The sequence below is a fragment of the Cydia amplana genome, chromosome 2, assembly GCF_948474715.1.
Source record: "Cydia amplana chromosome 2, ilCydAmpl1.1, whole genome shotgun sequence".
NCBI classification, from domain to species: domain Eukaryota; kingdom Metazoa; phylum Arthropoda; class Insecta; order Lepidoptera; family Tortricidae; genus Cydia; species Cydia amplana.
The window spans coordinates 26,354,919-26,374,533 of NC_086070.1; the positions used below are offsets into that span (position 1 = coordinate 26,354,919).

The 19,615-nt window shown below is 42.2% G+C and overlaps 2 protein-coding genes and 2 non-coding genes across 4 annotated transcripts in view; 2 read left to right on the forward strand and 2 right to left on the reverse strand.

The window, feature by feature from the left end:
* The first annotated feature begins 102 nt into the window (after window positions 1–102).
* Window positions 103–221, forward strand: LOC134662260 (5S ribosomal RNA). Its single transcript, XR_010098061.1, has one exon. It is a non-coding gene; the product is annotated as a 5S ribosomal RNA (ribosomal RNA).
* Window positions 222–621: 400 nt separating this feature from the next.
* On the reverse strand, window positions 622–737 carry Trnal-caa (transfer RNA leucine (anticodon CAA)). Its single transcript has 2 exons — window positions 700–737; window positions 622–666 (listed from the first exon to the last, which is right to left on the reverse strand). It is a non-coding gene; the product is annotated as a tRNA-Leu (tRNA).
* Window positions 738–2,396: 1,659 nt separating this feature from the next.
* LOC134662235 (uncharacterized) lies at window positions 2,397–3,042 on the forward strand. The gene has a single exon (XM_063518496.1). The coding sequence runs from the start codon at window positions 2,462–2,464 to the stop codon at window positions 2,972–2,974; it is 513 nt and encodes a 170-aa protein (XP_063374566.1). The 5' UTR covers window positions 2,397–2,461; the 3' UTR covers window positions 2,975–3,042.
* Window positions 3,043–4,846: 1,804 nt separating this feature from the next.
* The window catches only part of LOC134660999 (mucin-2-like), a 59,401-nt gene continuing 44,632 nt past the window's right edge, over window positions 4,847–19,615 (reverse strand). Inside the window, exons 2-3 of the mRNA XM_063516898.1 lie at window positions 6,499–10,833; window positions 4,847–6,308 (exon numbers count right to left, since the gene is read on the reverse strand). Of these exons, the coding sequence (XP_063372968.1) occupies window positions 5,472–6,308; window positions 6,499–10,833 (5,172 nt within the window). The 3' untranslated portion in view covers window positions 4,847–5,471. The remainder of the gene's footprint in view (window positions 6,309–6,498; window positions 10,834–19,615) is intronic.

Consider the following 19,615-nt stretch of genomic DNA (forward strand, 5'->3'; position numbering starts at 1 on the left):
TTTGAAATGAGACAGTCCTTTGACAATCTATATTAAAAACGTTTTTTTTTTCGAAATGACGTCATAATTGATATATGGATGAAAACATTCGCCTCTCCCGTCGCCAACGTCCATACCACGTTGAATACACCGGTTCTCGTCCGATCACCGAAGTTAAGCAACGTCGGGCGAGGTCAGTACTTGGATGGGTGACCGCCTGGGAACACCTCGTGTCGTTGGCTTTTTTTTGCCATTTTATTTCGCGTTTATTTTATTTTATTTACATACTTGATAACACCCATTATCTTTTGGGATTGAAACGTATCGTTGACCTTTGTCGTTTTATTTCCGGTGCATTTTTTTGTTCTACTTGGTTCTACTGTTGCATGTTGCTATCACTATTTTTACTAAACGGAAGTATTCGACTTTTAAAGTCAGTTTACAAGAGCAATCAGGGCCACATTTGCACTAATATTTATTAAATTGTAATGTAATTAATTAATTATGAGCAATTATTTTTTGAATAGTAATTTAAAAAATACAGCGTACAACCAGAAGCGTCTAAAAAAAAGCACAAAGCCAAGAAATGGTAAGCATAAAAGCAAAGCATTCAAAAATAAAACTTACCATGCCAAAAAGTATTGTCAGAAGTGGGATTCGAACCCACGCCCTCAGAGAGGACCAGAACAGCTCAAACACCTACATTGTAGGCAAGGTAACCTTGAGTCTGGCGCCTTAGACCGCTCGGCCATCCTGACAGTTGGCAATCGTGTCGAAATTAAGCTTCACTTTAAACAACATTTTTTCTACCCACGTGACCTTTTTAGATACTTAAGGGGCCCACAGTCCGCCGCGTCGGACGGTATCGGCCTGTCAGAACAAAAATTTGACAGTTCCGAACAACTGACAGGCCGATACCGTCCGGCGGACTGTTAATCAGTGGGCCCCTTTAGACCCGCTTTACCGTAGTTGACCGTAGTTAAAGAAATAAGTAAGCTTACTTGTAGGTATCAGTTATTTGTACAATCTCCATCTCCATGCCTTTATTAAAAGCTTTATTTCAAGCCAATAGATTATTTTCTTTAATACTTGCTAAGTAACACACTATATTCGCATCTAAAATCAATATTTAAGTGATCGTCATTTATTTAACATATATTTAAAGTCTATTTTTTTATTCGGTAGACTGAAATGACAGTTAATAGTATGGAATGACATTTCACTTTAGGAATTTTGCACTTACTAGGCCTTTTATTAAGCAATAAAACTAGATAAATTTATGAAATAAAAGCAATGGAATGTACATCTGTTACACAGATTTACAAAGCGAATGCATGTATATAATACACCGTGTTTTTTTTTAATTAATTTAATTTTAACTGTTTAAGGGTATGTACTTAAATTACCTACTTTCCCAAATACACCGGTATTCTAATTAACTCCATTATGGAGATAATCAATAAATTATTTATATCTGTTAATATTTGAAAATGAATTAGAGTAATTATACTATTTAGTTTCCTTAAATGTACTAGCCATACCCCCAAATTAACGAAGTTAAAAAACACTGTATAAACACAAAAATCTAAGCAATTGTGTAGCTGTAGTGTGTCAGTTACGCCTAGCTTACTGTAAGCACCATCTAGCGGTCGGGCCCTAAACTATTATTTGCGCTGTAGAAGCTAGGCAAGGCTAACTATAGTACCTAGTCTTATTGAAGGCGAATTATTTCAGCTACTTGACACTAGGTAACGCTTTAATAAAGCTTCGAACCTTTTACTATTTGCCGTTAGATGGCAGTGCTTCTGCTTACGTTAAATATTTTCAAGTATACAAACTCAACTTTAATTTACAAAGCTAAGATCTAAACAAATAACTTTTTGTTGAACCTTACCTTGTTCAATTTGGATCGGTGTTTCTCTTTTAACCTTAGAATAACTTGATTTAATATTATTTCGTTGCAAACTTCCACATTCAACAAACTCGCGAAACACTTCAAAATAATAGGTATGCATTGCACAAATTTACTATAAACTTAGAATGGTATACAATAGCACTTCATTATAATTACCAGATTTTCAATAAAAGCTTGTTTATACTTTTAATTCATTAAAAATGTTTAAACTTCGGCTACAAAGAAAATGAACGAACTGATTTTATTGCAGACATATGTTGCTAGAATTTGAGTTTTGTTAACTCTTACAGCAAAATTATTATTTCCACAAAAATCGGTTGCCGGCTTTAGGTATTATATTTTAAAGTCAGGTATTGACATATTTATAACTAAAATGTAGTCCTTATCATCATTGCTTGTTTACATTTAGATAACTCATTATTACAATCGCGAAACACTCGTTCAGTCTTTGCATAACAAAACGCAAGAAGAACGAGACATCTTTCAGTGTCACACATTCGCTTAACCTGCCTGAGGTTATGTTTACTTGTTTCATATTAACACAAAAGTTCTTATTTCTTAAAGTAAATGATGGACATTGAAGCGAAAATAAGAGAGGACATGCGCACCCTTGGCTGCAGCTCTGACTTAAAAATATCACTGGCTTACCACCTCTATGTATACTTAGTGGACGTAAAACTAATGTACGACACTGAATACTGTTACAATAAAGACGTAGACACTTTATATATAGTCGCAAGGCCTAGTAAACGGGATAAAATGAACATATACGTGCCCGTCCCTACGCATGAAGATGTTAACATGGAGTTTATTGGTGTTTTGCAGCAGAATTTGTGTACAATTGAGACCGGACCTAGTATTAATTTAGCTTTCATCGACGGTGATTCGTCGACAGTTATCTATACATTTACTAAAGGTATAGTTGAGAGGCCGACGGCCGAGAAGGTGGCCGAGAGGAGAATGCGGGAGGAGCGGAGAATGTTCATTGACCATGAACTGAAGAAGAAAAAGAACGATATCCTCAATGACGCCATGAATGGAGGGTTTGTAGACGACGACGAGTGCCAAGTGATCGATTGAAGTGTGTGCAAAGTGGAAATTGGCCAATAAATCAAATAAGTGAGTCTGCACATTCTAGTTAAGTTGAACAATGACAGAGACGCCATATAACTTTTGTTGATAGTATTATATCTTATAAATAAACAATTTAATAATCTAGGTTTCCTTGTAAGAGTGAGCTAGCACATTCTATTACAATAGAACTGTCAGTTGCCAACACTATGTCATGCTAAGGATATTCCATAATTGTGAATTAACATAATGTAGCATAAACATTGACATATAATATCTAAGGACGGGCTAATGGGGCACTAAACATCGTACTAGTTCAGCGGTGCTACCCACGAATTCCAGCCAATCGTGCAGTCTAACGCAACTAGTTGCGACCAATAGCGCGCGTAATGCAAACTCGTCAACCAATCGCGCGCGTGATGCGAACTCATCAACCAATCGCGTTGTCACACCGCTGTTCTGGCCCCTGTCATGCCTCATTATTATTGCCCGTAAATATCTATGTCAATGAGCATAAACAATTTTTTTTATGTAGTTCATAGTTTCAGATTTTTTGTTGTTAACAAATGAAGCGAGGGATCAAATAGTTACATTGATAATCTGTTATCTAGCCGTGTAAGTCCCTGCATACTTGTACATGTACAAATTTAATTCAAGTTTTGAACTCTAATCTATATAAAAACAAAACAAATTAGAAAGTGTTAATTACCTCCTTTATCTAAAGTTTTTTTCAATCAATTTAAGTATAGTCTATTCAAATTTCTGTAGATTTAATTTTAACTTTAGAACTCAATATTGCTCAGCGGCATACATGTTTTGGCATTTAAAATGTTAATATGTAAGAAACTTGAAAATATTAGAATAATATGCTTGCTGCTATATGTGAGATCCTACAATTGGCTCTGTGTCACTATTGATGTTGTTATTAGCATAGTTATAGCTGTTGGTTCTCCATGTAAATAAAATAAATAAATAAATAAATAACAACTTGTTATTTATTTATTTATTTATTTAAGCCTTTTATTTTTCCTTAAATAGTTTGCATAATAAAGGTTTTCTATTATTATTGTTGTTTATTTTACTATATTAAGGACCCCTGTCGGGTATAGGCCTCCTCCAAATCTTTCCACCTTTCTCGGTCTTTAGCCTTGATTAGCCAATTTTCTCCAGCTGTGGCTATGATATCCCTGGACCATCTTGTTATGGGTTTTCCCGCCTTCCTTTTGCCATGGGGTCCAGGCCACTTTGTGACTTTGTTGGTCCATCTGTCATCTGTCAATCTTCCTATGTGGCCGGCCCATCTCCACTTCTGTTTCAGCGCAAACTCGAGTGCATCTATGATGTTTGTTTGGGATCGGATGTACTTGCTGTTAACCTTGTCCTTTAGTTTTATAACAACTTGTAGTACATAATAATTTTGAATGATTCACGGTTAGTTTCACTAGACTTATATCGACCAGACAAACTCCAGACTCCAGACTTATACAAAAGGTAATTGCGGTTCATATCCCAGTCGATATAAGTACAAGTACATAGTCACAATAAATTGTTGTCGCCAATATTGTGCTTGTTTATTTTTTGTGACCAATTTAGTAGGTTTTTAAACCAAGGTAGTCATGTAGTACCAATATCTCCAATAAGATATTATACATAATTGTAATGTTTCTAGAAAATTGAAAATTTTTAATATTTTCTGCTTGGCCTTAAGGTTGACTGGTAGAGAATGCCTCATGGCATTAAGTTCGCCTTTTGTACATTAAGTTATTCTTTTGTGCAATAAAGTTTAAATAAATAAAATTTGATTATCCTATTAATCTGTTAAGAATACGTTTAGGATGGTATTCTGATCTAATAATAGATGTAGTTAAATAATACAACGTTTTTTATTTTATTTATTTTATTTTCGTTTTTAATACAAAATTACACGTTAGGCAGTAACATGGTGAGTGTGAAGCATCAAGTACAATAGGTATAATTATTTATTTATTTATTAAGTTGGCTTTGGGAAATAGGTACATAGTAGCCTGTCGTTACTAGGTATATGGTATATTAAACATACTCTGAAAATGCCCTTTCAAGTGTGTACAAATAATAAGAAGAAATAAATAGTAACAAGTAATTCTATTCCTTAAATTATGGTTACAAAAATATTCTCAGTCGAAATATTTATAATACAAAAAGTAAAAAAATACTAAATGTGATCCTAACATTAGACTAACATTAACTGTCAATAACATATACACATCGCAGAACTCAATTCCTGTGGCCACAAAAATCAAGATTATTCTCTTACACTACCTTACTGTAGACATAAATGGTGAAATCAAGTAAAGAGTGATTCTAAACTATTTACAAAATCTCACCAGAGACATTAAATATACACTAATAAATTAAGGTAAGATCATTTAGTAACTCGACTTAATTAAAAATGTTCAGCAATTCACTAATTCATATTCCACTATATTTTGAACACAGTCTTTAGCACCACACCTAATTTTATTCTGGTTTATAAGAGGTCTTTGCTGGTCTTTATGCATTTCCCTCTGAAGCAGATCTCGGTCTCGTGGGAGACCTCGGTGGACATGGAGGTGCTGACGACGGACGCCGGGTCCATGAAGGCCGACACGGACGAGGACTCTGGCGCCGGCTCCGTCACTACCCTCTGTGCTTCCGTCACCGGCTCGGTAACGTTTGACTTTTTGATTTCTGTAAATTCTGTGACTGTTTCAGCAGTGTTATCGCTGTCTGCGACAGCGGTGATCTCTTCAGGTATGACATTGCTTTCCGTCGTAGTTATCCTAGTTTTGGCTGGCTCTGTAGTTTCTTCAGTTTCCGTCGCTTTAGTGACTTTCTTGTCGTCACTGTCATCCGCGGTGGCTCCGAACAAGTAGTCCATGAAGCTGAACCCGTCGTTCCTGTCGATATTGGTTTCAGTCGAGGCTTCTGTAGTCATGGGCTCAGCGACCGTCGGGTCCGGGGATCCAGTTCCGAGATCTAAGTCGCCTGGGGACATTTCCGTTGGAGTTTCTTTTTGTAGGATGTTTTCTGTGGTAGAGGCTAGAGGCGTGGTTTCTGGTGCGTTAATTTTGGGGATGTCTACAGTGGGGAGTTCGTCTATGGAGTCGTCTGTGAAGATGTCTTTGATGTTGAAGGTGGGTTTGTAGGTGGTGACCTTGGCGGGCGTGTCTTTGTCGTGGGCGGCCTTGCCAGTCGGCGGCGCGAGGCGGTTGACGGCGTGCGCGTAGTGCTGGGACTCAGCGGCCTCGATGGCCTCGGTGGTGGCGGGGCGCACCGCCACCTTCTTCCAGAAGCCGCGCCGGCGGCTCTTGCGGTCATTGTCCTCCTGGAATCACACAATGGATGGATGATTAAGGTTTTCGGAGGCAGAGAACACGAAATAACTAATCAATTGTATGTCCAAAAATGGATTGGCAGAGAGAAAAGCATAGGTTTCCAATGAATTCTACATCAATATCAATCCCGGGTCAAATTAAATTAAGATTTTTTTTATAAATGTATCCTGGAGTTCTTACCTCACTAAGAATGCTAGACTCTCCAGTGGGCTCGATGGTCGTGGTCACCTCTGGCGTGCTTGGCTTCGCGTTGTCTCCTGACGAGATGATCCTCTCCGGCGGGATCTCCCCGATCTCCCCGCCCTTGTGCTTCATCACGTTACTCGAGTACTCATCCTCGTCCTGCTCTTCTAAACTCTTCATCACTTCCTCTAACATGCTCTCGAATGTGGACATCGCGTCAGGTGAGTCGCTCTTGGTCACTTTGCTTTGTTCAACCAGGGCCTCCAGAGTAGGAGGAATATCGGGTATCTTTTTGTTCAGCCTGTTAGTCGCTGGTGTTACAGAAATTAGAATATCGTCGTACTCGTTTCTAGCTGTTATGATGTCCAGTTCGCCATCGTCATCGCTTCGCAATCCGGCTGTGGAGTCTTTCCTGTCATCGATGATGTCATTAGGGTTGTAAGGTTTGAAAGAATCGCCTGACCATTCGACTGTTTCGGGTTCCGCAAATTTTGGCCTGTTGATGGAGTAGTTGGGCTCCTGATCTTGATCTTCAGTTTCCTGTTTCTTATTGTATCTCTCCGACAGTCGCGGTCGATTGCTGTATCTGCTGTGAAGATTATTTCTGACAGTCGTTGTAGACGCCTCGGTTTGCGATTCAGTTTTTTCCGTTGGTTTTTCAGTGGTCGGTCGTCGTCCTCTGAACCTGTTCTTTACTTCGTAAGTGCTTTTCTTAGAGCTGGACGCTTCGGTGGAGGTGGTGGTGTAGGAGGGTCGCCGGCGACGGAACTGGCCGCGCTTGGTGGAAGTCTCCTGCGAGGCGGTCGTGACCGGCGGCTCGGTCGTGGGCTCTGGTTTGTAAACGGGATGCCTGTGCTCTTGAACTTCAGGGCGGGCGAAGACTTGTTTGGTCTTTAGATCCTCACCGATCTCCTCGATACGCATGGTGGTGCGGCGTCTGTCGAACGCGGGTCTGTAAGTGATTGCTTGAACTGGATGTTTCCTCTCCTTTGTCTTCGTCGCTTCAGTGGATGATTGGTGATACTGTTTGATGAGACCGGGTCGCACGCGCACTCTGTTGTACGAAGGTGTCGTTTGTACTTCTTCTTCATGGTTAGCCTCTTCGCTCAAAAACTTGGTATCCTCATTTTCTGGAGTAGCCGTCTCTTGTCTGATGGTAACTGAATAGCTAGCCTGCTCGGTTACGGGGCTGACAGCTTCGGTAGCGTAAGATACTTCGACACTTGCGTCTTTTTGGATTGGAGTAGTTTGTTTTGCGTAAATGTCTTCATTGTCTGGTGAAGACTCATCATATGATATAGCGTCGACCGGGGCGGAGCTGCTCCTCGAGTGATAGACGTACTCCTCCCGAGTGGAAGGCACGTGAGGCACATAAGGCGTCTCTGTGCGGCCCTCGGACCGCGACGGGAAGGTGTGCTCGCTCGACGCGGAGTTAGTGTTAGGTTGGCTCACGGATGCTCTTTCGTAAGTGTAGGCATTTTCGGTATCATAAGTAACTGACGATTCAACGTTCTTGGTGGATTGGTATTTAGGTGCCGGCTCAGTGATGGCTTCAATGTCTGCAGTGCTCGCTCTTTCCATTAGAGTAACTGGATAGTTTTGGTGAAGAACATCTCTCTGGTAGGCCAAGTCTTCCTCTTTGCTGCTGGCTCTGTTTTTGTTGTATTGTCCTTCGTCACTATCCGAGGGCTTAAACTGAACGCGTCCTCGTGTTCTTGTTCTGCTGGAGTAGGGGGAAGATTTGGTTGAGCTTTCATTGGAATCTACCGGCTTCCTTGTAGGCTTCTCGGTAGTGATCTTATTAGGTTCATATCTAGATCTGGTGGGCAGAGGCCTCCTCTCGCGCAGCGGTCTGCGTGTAGCAGTATATTTGGTGCTAGATTCGTTGGAATTGGTTCTTGGGGTAGTGGTGTAGCGGGGCCGTCCGCGTGTTCTGATAGGAGGCCTCCTGGTTGTAGTCGTAGTGGTCGTGGATGTTGTGGTCATGGAACTCTCTTGGCTCTCGTTACTGACGAAGCTAGTATAGTACTGGTTGTATGACGGATTAGTGGGCTGTACTCCAGCATCGGCAGCCGTGACCGGTATTTCATTAACCGCAGCGGAGTTCTCCTGTACAGGAGCTTGGGTTTCGACGTATCTGTTGTCTGTGTCTGTGGGCGGGCTGTTGACAGTCGGCAAGCTATTCGTGTGCACGGTCTCCGGTCGGTTGTACTCAGTCTTAGTTGTGAATTCATTGGAATTATAAGCGGGGAATCTAGAGCTTTGAATTTCGGATTCATAGTGAATTTCTGGCGAGTAATTTTGCTGAACGTAATTCGGCTGGGTTTGTTGGTATGACTGTTTTTCAGTAACGATTTCAGGTTTGAGTGTGGTGCTCGGGGTGGTGGGTGCGGGTGACGCCGACGACGACGGCAGAGGCTTGAACTGCTGCTGTGGCTGTGTCGAGTAGTTGTCCTTCTCATCCAAGTAGTGGTTGTAATCCAAGGGAGTGCTGAAGTGGAAAGCCTGGTTGATAGAATATGGGTTGTGCGTCTCCAGCAGCTGGCTTGAGTACGTGGAGGACGGTCTGCTCGTGGTCTTGGGGGGACGGGTCGTGGTCGGAGTGGTCGGCTCCGGTTGTCTAACAATATTCGGCCTGACTTGCTCTTGGCTGTAGTTTTCTTGTGAGTATTCCGCGTACTGATTAGGGTTGTACTGTTGTCCTACATTGCTCATGAAATATGAGCCAGGTTTCGGTGGAGCAGTAATGATGCTATCGGCTGGTTCCTTTGAAGGCCTAATAGAAGTGACAGTTTGCGGTTCGAACGAATAGTATTCAGATTGATGAGTGGGAGCGTTGGTCTTCGGTGGTACCGTGCTATAATAACTGAAGTTGGGTTTTTGAGTTACTGGTCTATGCTCTTGTTTTTGAGAAGGAGGGGAAGCCACGTAAGAGTTAGGAATAACATCAGCCTCAGGAGTCGTTGAAGTCGCAGGCGCGGAGTCTTTGATCTGAGAGTTGATCACCACTGATCCAACATGAGGAGAAGGGAACGGAATCTTTGCAAAACCATCTGGCGTGTGGTAGCTCAGCGGGGCGACAAAGAACGGCAGTTGCCTCAGTTTGTTAGCGCTGTTCTCGATATTAGACAAGTACGGTAATTCGAATTTGACGTAGTTTTCCGGAGGCGTCAGGGTCGACGGGCCAATGAATACTTTGGGTGCATTTAAGGGGTTGACTGCGTCCAAGACGGCAATTGTGTTAGCATTTTTCAGCGAAGTAAGAACGTCGCCGACCTTTACTTGAGCTCCTTTCCTAGCTTCTTGCGACAAGAACACGGCCAGCGGAGGCTGGTGCGGCTTTAACTTCTTTGGCCGCGGGGTGGTGGGAGGTGCGGTCGGGAACGGCGTGGAAATGGTCGAAAACTTCGGGACCTGGTCAAATTCTTGTAGTTTAGGATTGTAATTAAAGTACTCTTGTCCAAAGTTAACGTGCTCTGCCGGTTTCGCGGGTCTTTGGAAGTCGTTAACGAACGGCTGCTTAATAGGGTTTTGTTTCGGAAGACCTTGCGTAGAGTATTGAATTTGCGGATTGCGGAAGTTGTATTGGCCTTGGTTTAGAGACTCAACTGGGACATAAAGTAACTGTACTTCTTCTCTTTCCAACTTAGATTTGTTAGGGATTACGGTTTCTGTCTTGGACCCTTCAAACTTGAGCTTCTGGAGTGACTGTGGCTTCTTCTGATTAAAAACGAATTGATTGCTCGCGTTCTCTAACCGGTAACCGTCAACGAACTTCGGTCCTTGTGGGAGCGGGAGCTTCTTCGGCGCCTGGTTGTGGAAAGGTTTCGCTTGCGGCGAAGGTAGCGGCTTCGGGAAACTTTCGAACTTGATGGGATTAGCCGGGACCGTCGGCCTGGGCTTGATCTGCGGCACGGTGTCGTAGTTGAACTGCGGCGACACGAATCCTTGGTTCAGCGGAAAATTGGGCTGGGAGAGGCCGAAGCGTATGCTCTGTCCGAAACCCTGGTCAGTCAAGAAGTTCTGCGGGGCAGACGGGACCGACGGGACGGACTGCAAGTACAGCGGGCGGTTCTGGTAGAGGGGTTGGTTCCTGAAGTCCTGGTTGAAGGCGGCGGTGCGCGCGAAGCCCGGGAAGGGCTCGGCGAGGATGCGCGGCTCGGCCACGGCCTGTCGCTTGACCTCGACCGAGGGCTGCTCCACGGGCGCGGACAGCGGCACCCAGTCGCTGATGTCGGCGGTGTACGTGCTGATCTGGCGCGACCAGCGGCTCTGCTCGCGGGCGGAGCTCGCGGCTAGCAGCAGCATGAGCGCTAGCACTGACGGCGCCATCTGGAAACAAAGTTCATAGTGGTAAGTTGACTGCAAGTTATCTCACGTTATGTTTTATTATAATCAAGGTTTAGCCCGCACAAAATTGCTGATTGTCTAATCACTTTCTTGTACTTAGATTATTTTATACCACGTCGGTGGCAAACAAGCATACACCGCGTGTGCCTATGTATCCTCAGCTACTTTAAAGGCTGTTCAAATCAACATGGAACGACCTAAACACATGCTCCTTTAAGACGAAAAGACGATCCATTAGGTATTACAATGTTTTGTAAGATTTAATGTTAAAATTATGGATATCAAAGGACCCCATAAATCGTCGCCGCAGCCCCGAAAGGGCCCGCGCCGCGACAAAGGTGTTGCAAGCGCGCCGAAATGGTTCGTTCTACTTTTTTTGTACCTCCGGAGAAACAACATTAGCATAGGTTATACAACCGCGATCTCTATGGGATATTAAGCAGTGAGAATTTTAAGACCGATTGTGGCTTTGGAGAGGATAATGGCGGAGATTTTGTAAAGTTTGAACTTTCTGGTGAAGCTATAAGTTGTAAGGAAACTAGTCTAAATATTTTCGTATTATGTTTTCTACACCCTCTCAATTGTTTATTACTTTAGGAAACAAAGTATACGTATGTAATAAAAACTATATATCGGATCCCTACATGACCAAAGTCTTAATTTGTATGGAGATTCTGTCTCGATATGGCAACGTCTAATTCACATGTTTTGTTTTGGTAATTAGCAACGTATCAGATAGGTGAACGTTGTAACATTGTAATGACGGGAAACGGTGAAGACAGAATCGTGCGATAGTTCACTGTTTGTTTCGTAGTCGCAGAAACTGAGATCATATCAGACAACCTATCTTTCTGAACAATTCAACGATACAGACGTTTCGTAACAGTCGTAACATTATAATATCGATGTGGAAAAAGCTACCGTTCGGATTCAGACTACAACAGCATTACTGCTGCAGTATTGCAGCGCGACATTACTGCCGATTGCATTTACTGCCTCAAGTGTTTAAAACTTTACGATATCGGTGTGATAAGAAAAAGAAAATTGTTTATTTCATTGAAAAATACAGTAAAAAGACAAATAAATAACTTATGAACTAAACACAACTATGAATAATACTAAATTAAAACTAACAATCCTAAATATATCTAAAATAAAACAAGGAATATAAAAACTACTGAAAGAGGCCTCCCCGCGCTACCCCCGGTGCAAAGGTGCCCATCACACTCGCTGCGTTACCGCGTTGAATTGCGATGGACAGCCTTTGCACCAGGAAAAACCCGGAGCGCGGGTCAAGGCCCCTTTCTTGCAGGCGGCGACCTACTTCCCTAAGGAAGGTTTTTGCCTCAGCGCACCAACAACCGGACGTCTCTACGGCTACTGGAACGAAAAGGTAATTAGTGCTGAGTGCTGAGTACTTTTGATGTTTATGTAACGCCGCCACCTCAGCGGCTGCGCCCGCCGTCCGGATGGTGCGACAAAGGTGTGAGGGGGCAAAAGTGCTTACACATGTAGCGTCCCATAGTAGACACTTGCCTTTTTCCCATGGCACTAGTGTCAGGCCATCAGGCCTTTTGCCATCCGACCGGCTGAGGCCTGGCGGTTCTAGCGTGGAGGGGATGTTTGCCGACACTAATGCCCTGCGGATGATGTCGTTCAAGGCATGGTGTCGTGGGAACCTACCGGCGCAGCGGCAACAGCTCAATGCGTGATGACCATTACTCTCCACCATAGAGCCGCAGATGCACAAATGAGGTTGACATACATCGCAGCCCAGACGAAGAGCAACGGCCACCCGCAGTGAGTCGTTGTCGAGCAGAGTGCCAAGATTTGGAGATGGGAGGGCGTGTAACCAAGCACCACTTTCAGGCCTCGAAGCTGCGTTTAGTCTGGCCCTATCTGCACCAACAGCGTTTGTCATCAGGGAATCGAAGATCCGCTTGACGCCCACGACGTCCCAACAACGTTGGAGAAATGGTTTTTCGGGTACGGACGCACCCGAGTTGAGAGCCATCCAGGCCGACTGAGCGTCAGAGGCATAGGGTATGGTAGTCCTGTTTCCATCCAAAGATAAAATTTTAGAGACAAGTTCTACAACCCCTGCCGCCGACGCCAAGAAGGCTGGAAGACTCACATCACGAGCGCGGCGTAGTCCTAGGCCACCATTACGAATAGGCAACGATGCCAAATCCCATTGGTCCGTGTTAAGGGATACGTTAAGCAGACACTCAGCCGATTCTTTTAGTGTACGGTCGAAGGAGTCGATATGTTCGGGGTATAGCCAGGTTGGTACGGTGCGGAGAAAATATGTTAGTCTGGGGACGGCGAAGCAGGACCGTAACAGAGTAAGGGACACATGAGCTGATAGGTTTTTAAGCCTTTCTTTGGCGAAATGAAGGAGTTGTTCTCTTATTTGGAAGGCTTCGGGAACGGCTTCAGGAAAAATGGGTGATCCTAGGAGCTTGAAGTTTTGAGTGGACAGCTCTTTTAGTCCGGGAAGTATGGCACTGAAGGAAGGAAAACTCTCCCGAGAGTCTGCGCTGCAAGGGTAAAACTCACATTTACTCGAGTTTACCTCAAGACCCAGTTCCTTTAGAAGTGGAAGAAGCGTCAGTAGGTCTTCACGTACTTCTTCTCGGTGTGATTGGTGTGAAACAACCGGCTCTAAATTCAGTTCAGGTACCAGCCAATCTGATTAAGTTAAATAACACTGTTGTACCTATAATAACAAACACTAGACCAGTGGACTTTAAGGCCGCTCGGTCACACCAACTAGAGCATACACCAACCGGGTCGTAATTAGCTAGTAATTAATTAATTATGAGGGTGAAATGGCACGCGACGGTTGGTCGATGCGTTTCAAGTATGGACAAGAACGGTAAAGTAAACCTCTTTTTTATGTAAACGTACCGTGTGTCATCATTCATTAGGGTGTGACTGAGTGAAGAATTATTTTAATTAGCAGCTATAAGTACCACTAATAAATACAGCAGTGGTTTGAACATACAGCCCAGGATGTCGAATATTGTTTTTGAATACGACAAAACTCAATTACACTACATAAGTAAGTGTTATTTATTGTTTTAAAAATAAATATTTTTGATTTAAATATTGATACCGTTTACAATTCTTAACGTGACATGGGATAGCTAATTTGTATTACACTAATACTTGTCATGTCGTTTCCGCTTCGTATTTAAATTACCATTACCATTTTAGTTACATATTTACTACACGATTACCATTTTAGTTACATATTTCGAAAAATAACAAACAATCAAGTTCCAGCTGATCTCTACTCGCTACCCGCTCCGCTCAAGCCACGACGCGTCTTTATCCGACAAAGCCCCTACTAGATTACCATAGCTTTTCTCACACTGCTCTAGTCTATCCACGTACTGAACTGACGTTACCTAACTCTCTTTGTCGGTTACTATTCCAGCCACAATAGCTAGGCGTATTAACATGCAGGTTTAAGGCTTCTGTCATCTTCTTACATAATTATTATATTATGTAATTGGTGTTTTTGTACTAGGTCTGTGAGACGTGTGGGAACTATTTTTACACGATTGCCCAAAAAAGGAGTGTATTGTTTACTAAATAAATATGTATACTCGTATTGTATATTAAATTAACTAAAAGAGAGAATTATGATCCAGTTGAACTGCCGTGCCTAACTAGTTTGTGTCGAACTTAAGTTGTTCTTGGCTTTAGGTTTTGTTTTTCTTGACATCTTTTTGTAAAGCTATTACAAAATGCTGACTGCACATACTATCTCTAGCGCCATTGCATTCAATCCTATTGTCTCCATCTTTAATTGTACTGCAAAGGGCCCATTAAATCCACACGAATGTACGAAAGAAGGTCGTATGTGGAACCTGGGCGTATTCAGGCCGTTTCCTACAGGCATTGTCTCGGAGAAAGCTGCGGACCTAGTCAAAGGCCGCTTTAGCCGGCGCTGGAAATTGCTGTGGAAGTTAAGACAAAGAGTACCTACGTGCGCGTGGGCTTGGCTTTCGTTTCGTGGGGCAAGGAATGGCTAGTATGCCTAGTACTAAGTTCTATGTGGTATAGATCACATACCTACATGCTAACACTATTACTTCAATATAAAACAGAGTCCCTTTAAGGTAAATCTTCACCGACTTTTGTCAATGACAAAAAGAAAGGGCTTTTACAAATGCCTTAAGGTACCCTTAGAATTCTGATTACACTCAGCATTACTGCAGTACCATTGTTGCACGACATTACTGCCGACTGCATTGCTGCCACAAAAGTCTAAATCCGGGCAGCAACATCAATTTTGGTCGAGGTATGTAGATTTAATGCTTTTCTACTTTTGAACGCGAACTGTATAGATTTATCTCTAATTGGAAAACTATTCCAGGGTGGCAGATACTTTGGGCGCGTTGTTTCATCTGCTTCTATTGATGCTGACTGTACCGATACAATGTTTTATCAGAATTGAAGTAAGTTCCTGGTGCCAGGGTAATGATCCGTGCTAGAAATCTCATTACAAACATCTCAAATAGCAGCCCAACTATAACGAACAACGAAGAAAGTTGGCCAATTTTCTTCCATTAATTTAGTTAAGTAAGTATATTACTTGTTAGTTTTGTAGATTTTCCGTATACGATACGCTTTGTGCAGTATTCCTTCAACCGTGAACTTTGTGGGTTAAAATAATATGAAATAACGTACTTAAACGAACAAGAAACTTACACAATCCCTACTAATATTGTAAATACGAAAGTATCTCAGTGTGTCTGTCTGTTAGGTACCCCTTCATGCTTAAACGGCTGAACAGATTGAGATGAAATTTGGTATGGGGATAGTTTGAAGTCCGGGAAAGGACATAGGGTGGTCTGATGATACTTTACACTCGTGAAAGTGAGGTACTAATCATAGTTGCTTGTATAGTTTAACACTCGATAAGCACCTCGCAGCAGTAAAACTCGATTAATACAATAACAATAAAGATGCCGATTACCGCAGTAAAGTTTCATTTTCATTTCGAGAAGAAAGCTAGTGGTTTACTGTAGGTACATAGGTAGGTGCAGGAAACTATATTATAGGTAGGTACCTATAATATAGTTTCCTGCACCTACCTCAGTAATTTCGTATTTTACTCATCATCATTTATCTTCCTCGCGTTGTGCCGGCATTTTGCCACGGCTCATGGGAGCCTGTGGGTTCGCTTGGCAACTAATCCCAGGAATTGGCGTGGGCACTAGCTTTTACGAAAGCGACTGCTATCTGACCTTCCAACTCAGAGGGTAAACTAGGCCTTATTGGGATTAGTCCTGTTTCCTCACGATGTTCTCCTTCACCGAAAAGCGACAGGTAAATATCAAATGATATTCGTATTTGACTTATCTACAAATCAAATTACTGAATAACTGCTTATTTTAATGTTTACTGTTTACTACCTGGATTATTTATTGAGAGTGCCTGCCATATTTATAACTTCGCCAAAGTAGGTGTAGGTAGGTGTAGGTGGATAAATATATTTCGGGTCTTTTATACTAGTCGATTTTAAGGAATCTTACAGCATAGGTACCATAGGCATAGGTAACATAGGCATAGGTACAATGAAAAAAACAAAACAACGTACAATCTCCATGTCAATAGAGCCTCTGTCATGTCTGATGTTCTCCGTGTGTCTGATAACAAAACCATCCGAGATGTTTCAGACAGTTGATTAAAATATTTAAAATCCAAAACTTAAGTTCAGGAAATTTCAATTGAAAGCATTGTGATGCGTGTGATGCCTACTATTCTTGACACTTCTATAGCGAGTCGTGCAATCTAGCTAAATATTGTAGTCGGCTGCCCAGCCCTTGAATTTTCCGTATAGAATGCATGTCCAAGTCAATTTAGGTGTTATCTTCCGCCTGCTCAATGTTGGCCACATTGTCGACTCTCACCTCGCAAGAGCCGAACTGATTCCGCGGCTATTTGCGACATTAGTCGGCTTTCCAATACGCTAATATCGGGAATCTGGGACATTACACAGGTGATTTATACTCGCTGTGCTGCTGGTGTAGCCACAGCACTGTTGTTGGAAACAGTAATTCAACGGAAGCTATTTTCATCATCATTCTACTCCTTTATCGCCTACTGCTGAGCATAGGCTTCACTTCTAGTACGCCTCTCGGAGCTATTTTATTTTGGACTTGTGAACTATGCGATATTGATTCCACATTGCTCGGTCGTTTCAATAATTATATACCACGTTCGTTGGATTACTGTGGCAAGTTGACTGCTTTCTGTGGTATGAAGCTGCCGTCGCTATATGCAATTTAAACACTAGTTCTTTTAAAATATGGCGGTAAACTTTCTTTGCTTAACCCGTCATCGCAGTTGGAAGATTACTGTATGTCGTATAATACTGTGTGCTTGGTGTTGCAGTTGCAGGTGCATCGGGCGAGAGAACGTGCTCTAATTCTGACATTAAATGAGAAAGTATTTGTTTTTAATGCAGTTTCACGCTTCAGCAGACAACTACGTGTGTGTTGTAATGAAGACTAATCGTCCCGTTTCTTATAACTTGTAGTGTTTCTATATTAGATGAAGTGAAATATCAGGAAGATATGGACCGTAACAATGAAGTAAAGAATTAAAGACAAAGTGAAATTTTGGCCGCCTTTCGGTTCCATCTTCCAAAATTATAAAAAAAGGCAAATAGATGTATCCCGTAAAGATCTTTGAAGGCTATATCACGATCTTTTCTACATACGAGTAGGTCCCACGCCGTATAACACATGGAAAACACACAGATATACGAGAACACACACTTCTCCGCACTTTGAGTTTCTTCGCAAGTGCCATTCTTTGCTTCCTTGCGATGATTATTTACCGATATTAGGTCACCTTAAATGGCTTAAATGTTTAATGTTATTATGTAAACCGAGGACGAAATTAATTCATGAAGTGGCAGCAAGGATTCAAACCCATGTTTGGTTAACAAAGCGTATTATGAAAAATCAATTAAGACCAGTTGTAGCAACCGCCGTAATGCTGGTATCGTGTGCTAATGCTTCCCGTACGCACACACCGCGACCGGCGCCGGCGCCGCTTGCCACACCACTTGCCCAAGCCGACATACGAGCACATACTCGATCAATATGCATGATGATGCTCAATCCGTAGAAATATATGACATAAGGATGAACATACGCTAATACCTACTTTATTTCTGGAAACCCGCCTCGGGAAAAAGAGCGGAAATAACACAGACTATACATCAAACGCAAAACACGGGTAAAGCTAGTGGAAAAATGCGAGAAGAGGTAAGTCATAGTCATATGGAGTTATTCATAAACGGCTGCTAACTTAATCAATTGACGATCGACGTTTGTCCCTATCTGTCGTTATGCCATAGAGAGGGACAAACGACGATCGTCAACTGATTAAGTTAGCAGTCGTTTATGAATAACGCCAATAGTCTTTTATTCATAAACAATACAGGGTTGTGACTTGTGACTGAAGTTACAGAGCACAAACATATCTTGCAACTGCAAACTGATGCTCATTTTACTAGCTAGGTAGTATTAATTAACATGTGGAGTGTGTTTAATTAAATTAAATACTAAGTCGTCCAGCAAAGGTAAGCGGCGGGACGCCAGGACTGGTCAAGGACGCCTGCCTGCACTCAGTAAGTTGCCAAATATTACTGTTATAATGCTGATAGTATTTCAAAATATTCCAAATACTTTACTGTTGACCAATTTAAAGTTTGGGCACTAAAATTAACCAAGCATTTATTGACATTAATAACATGATATATATGCTTAAGATGGAGGCCCGTAGAAAATTACACTTTGCTTCCCTCTTGTTCGGGATTATGCTGACCAAACAACCATCGTACCTCTATGAAAGACTCACGTTCTCCCGTAAACACGTAAGGCAAGCCTCCCGCCTCATCCGTCCAAGACACAGGTCGGCTAGTTTCCGTGGCAGCTTCCGGTACGCAGCCACGCGGTGCTGGAACAACCTCCCGCCACCAATAAGAAATGCCAGTTCACTATACGTGTTCAAATCTAAACTGAAACTACACCTTCTCAAGGAACAAACGATCTCCACCTAGCCGACCTTTACCTTTACCTACCCTCACCTGTATTTATACCGACCTCTGTGTTATAGAGTTTATATAGATATATGTATCTATTTATGTATTGTCCAAATATTTATAAATATACATGTCCCGGTTTTATAAATAAATTACAGTGTCAACTGCACATTCTGTTGTATTCTGCTTCGGTTTTGTTTTTATGTTCTGTGTTGTTTTGTGTTTGTTTTAAGTGTCAATGGGTACACTGAAAATCAGCGTCGTAACACAACTCATGTGCTACGACACATGCTGAGTGTTATCCTTTTCTGGAACCCCTCGCAACATTGTTACTTACCTACTAATTTACCTAGATTTAAGCCTATTTTAGTGTTGTTGTGTATGTGTGTTTCGAATAAATTATCATTCATTCATTCATTCATACGGTTGAAGTAGCCAAGGGGCAGGGAAATTTGAATTTGTCTATATACTAATTTCTACAAGAGTTGACCCAATCTGTAAAACCTACAGTCTTGGGCTGACTTAACGTGGTCGCGATTTGAGCTCCTCGCTAACGCTATGAGTCATCTGCCAACTTCCACCAAGTCAATTATATTATACTGAACATTTTCAATGTCCCATTCCTTGTCGGACTTTTAAAGCGACTTTGCCAATCAATGAATATTGACGACCGATCAATAATCACTAACGCTA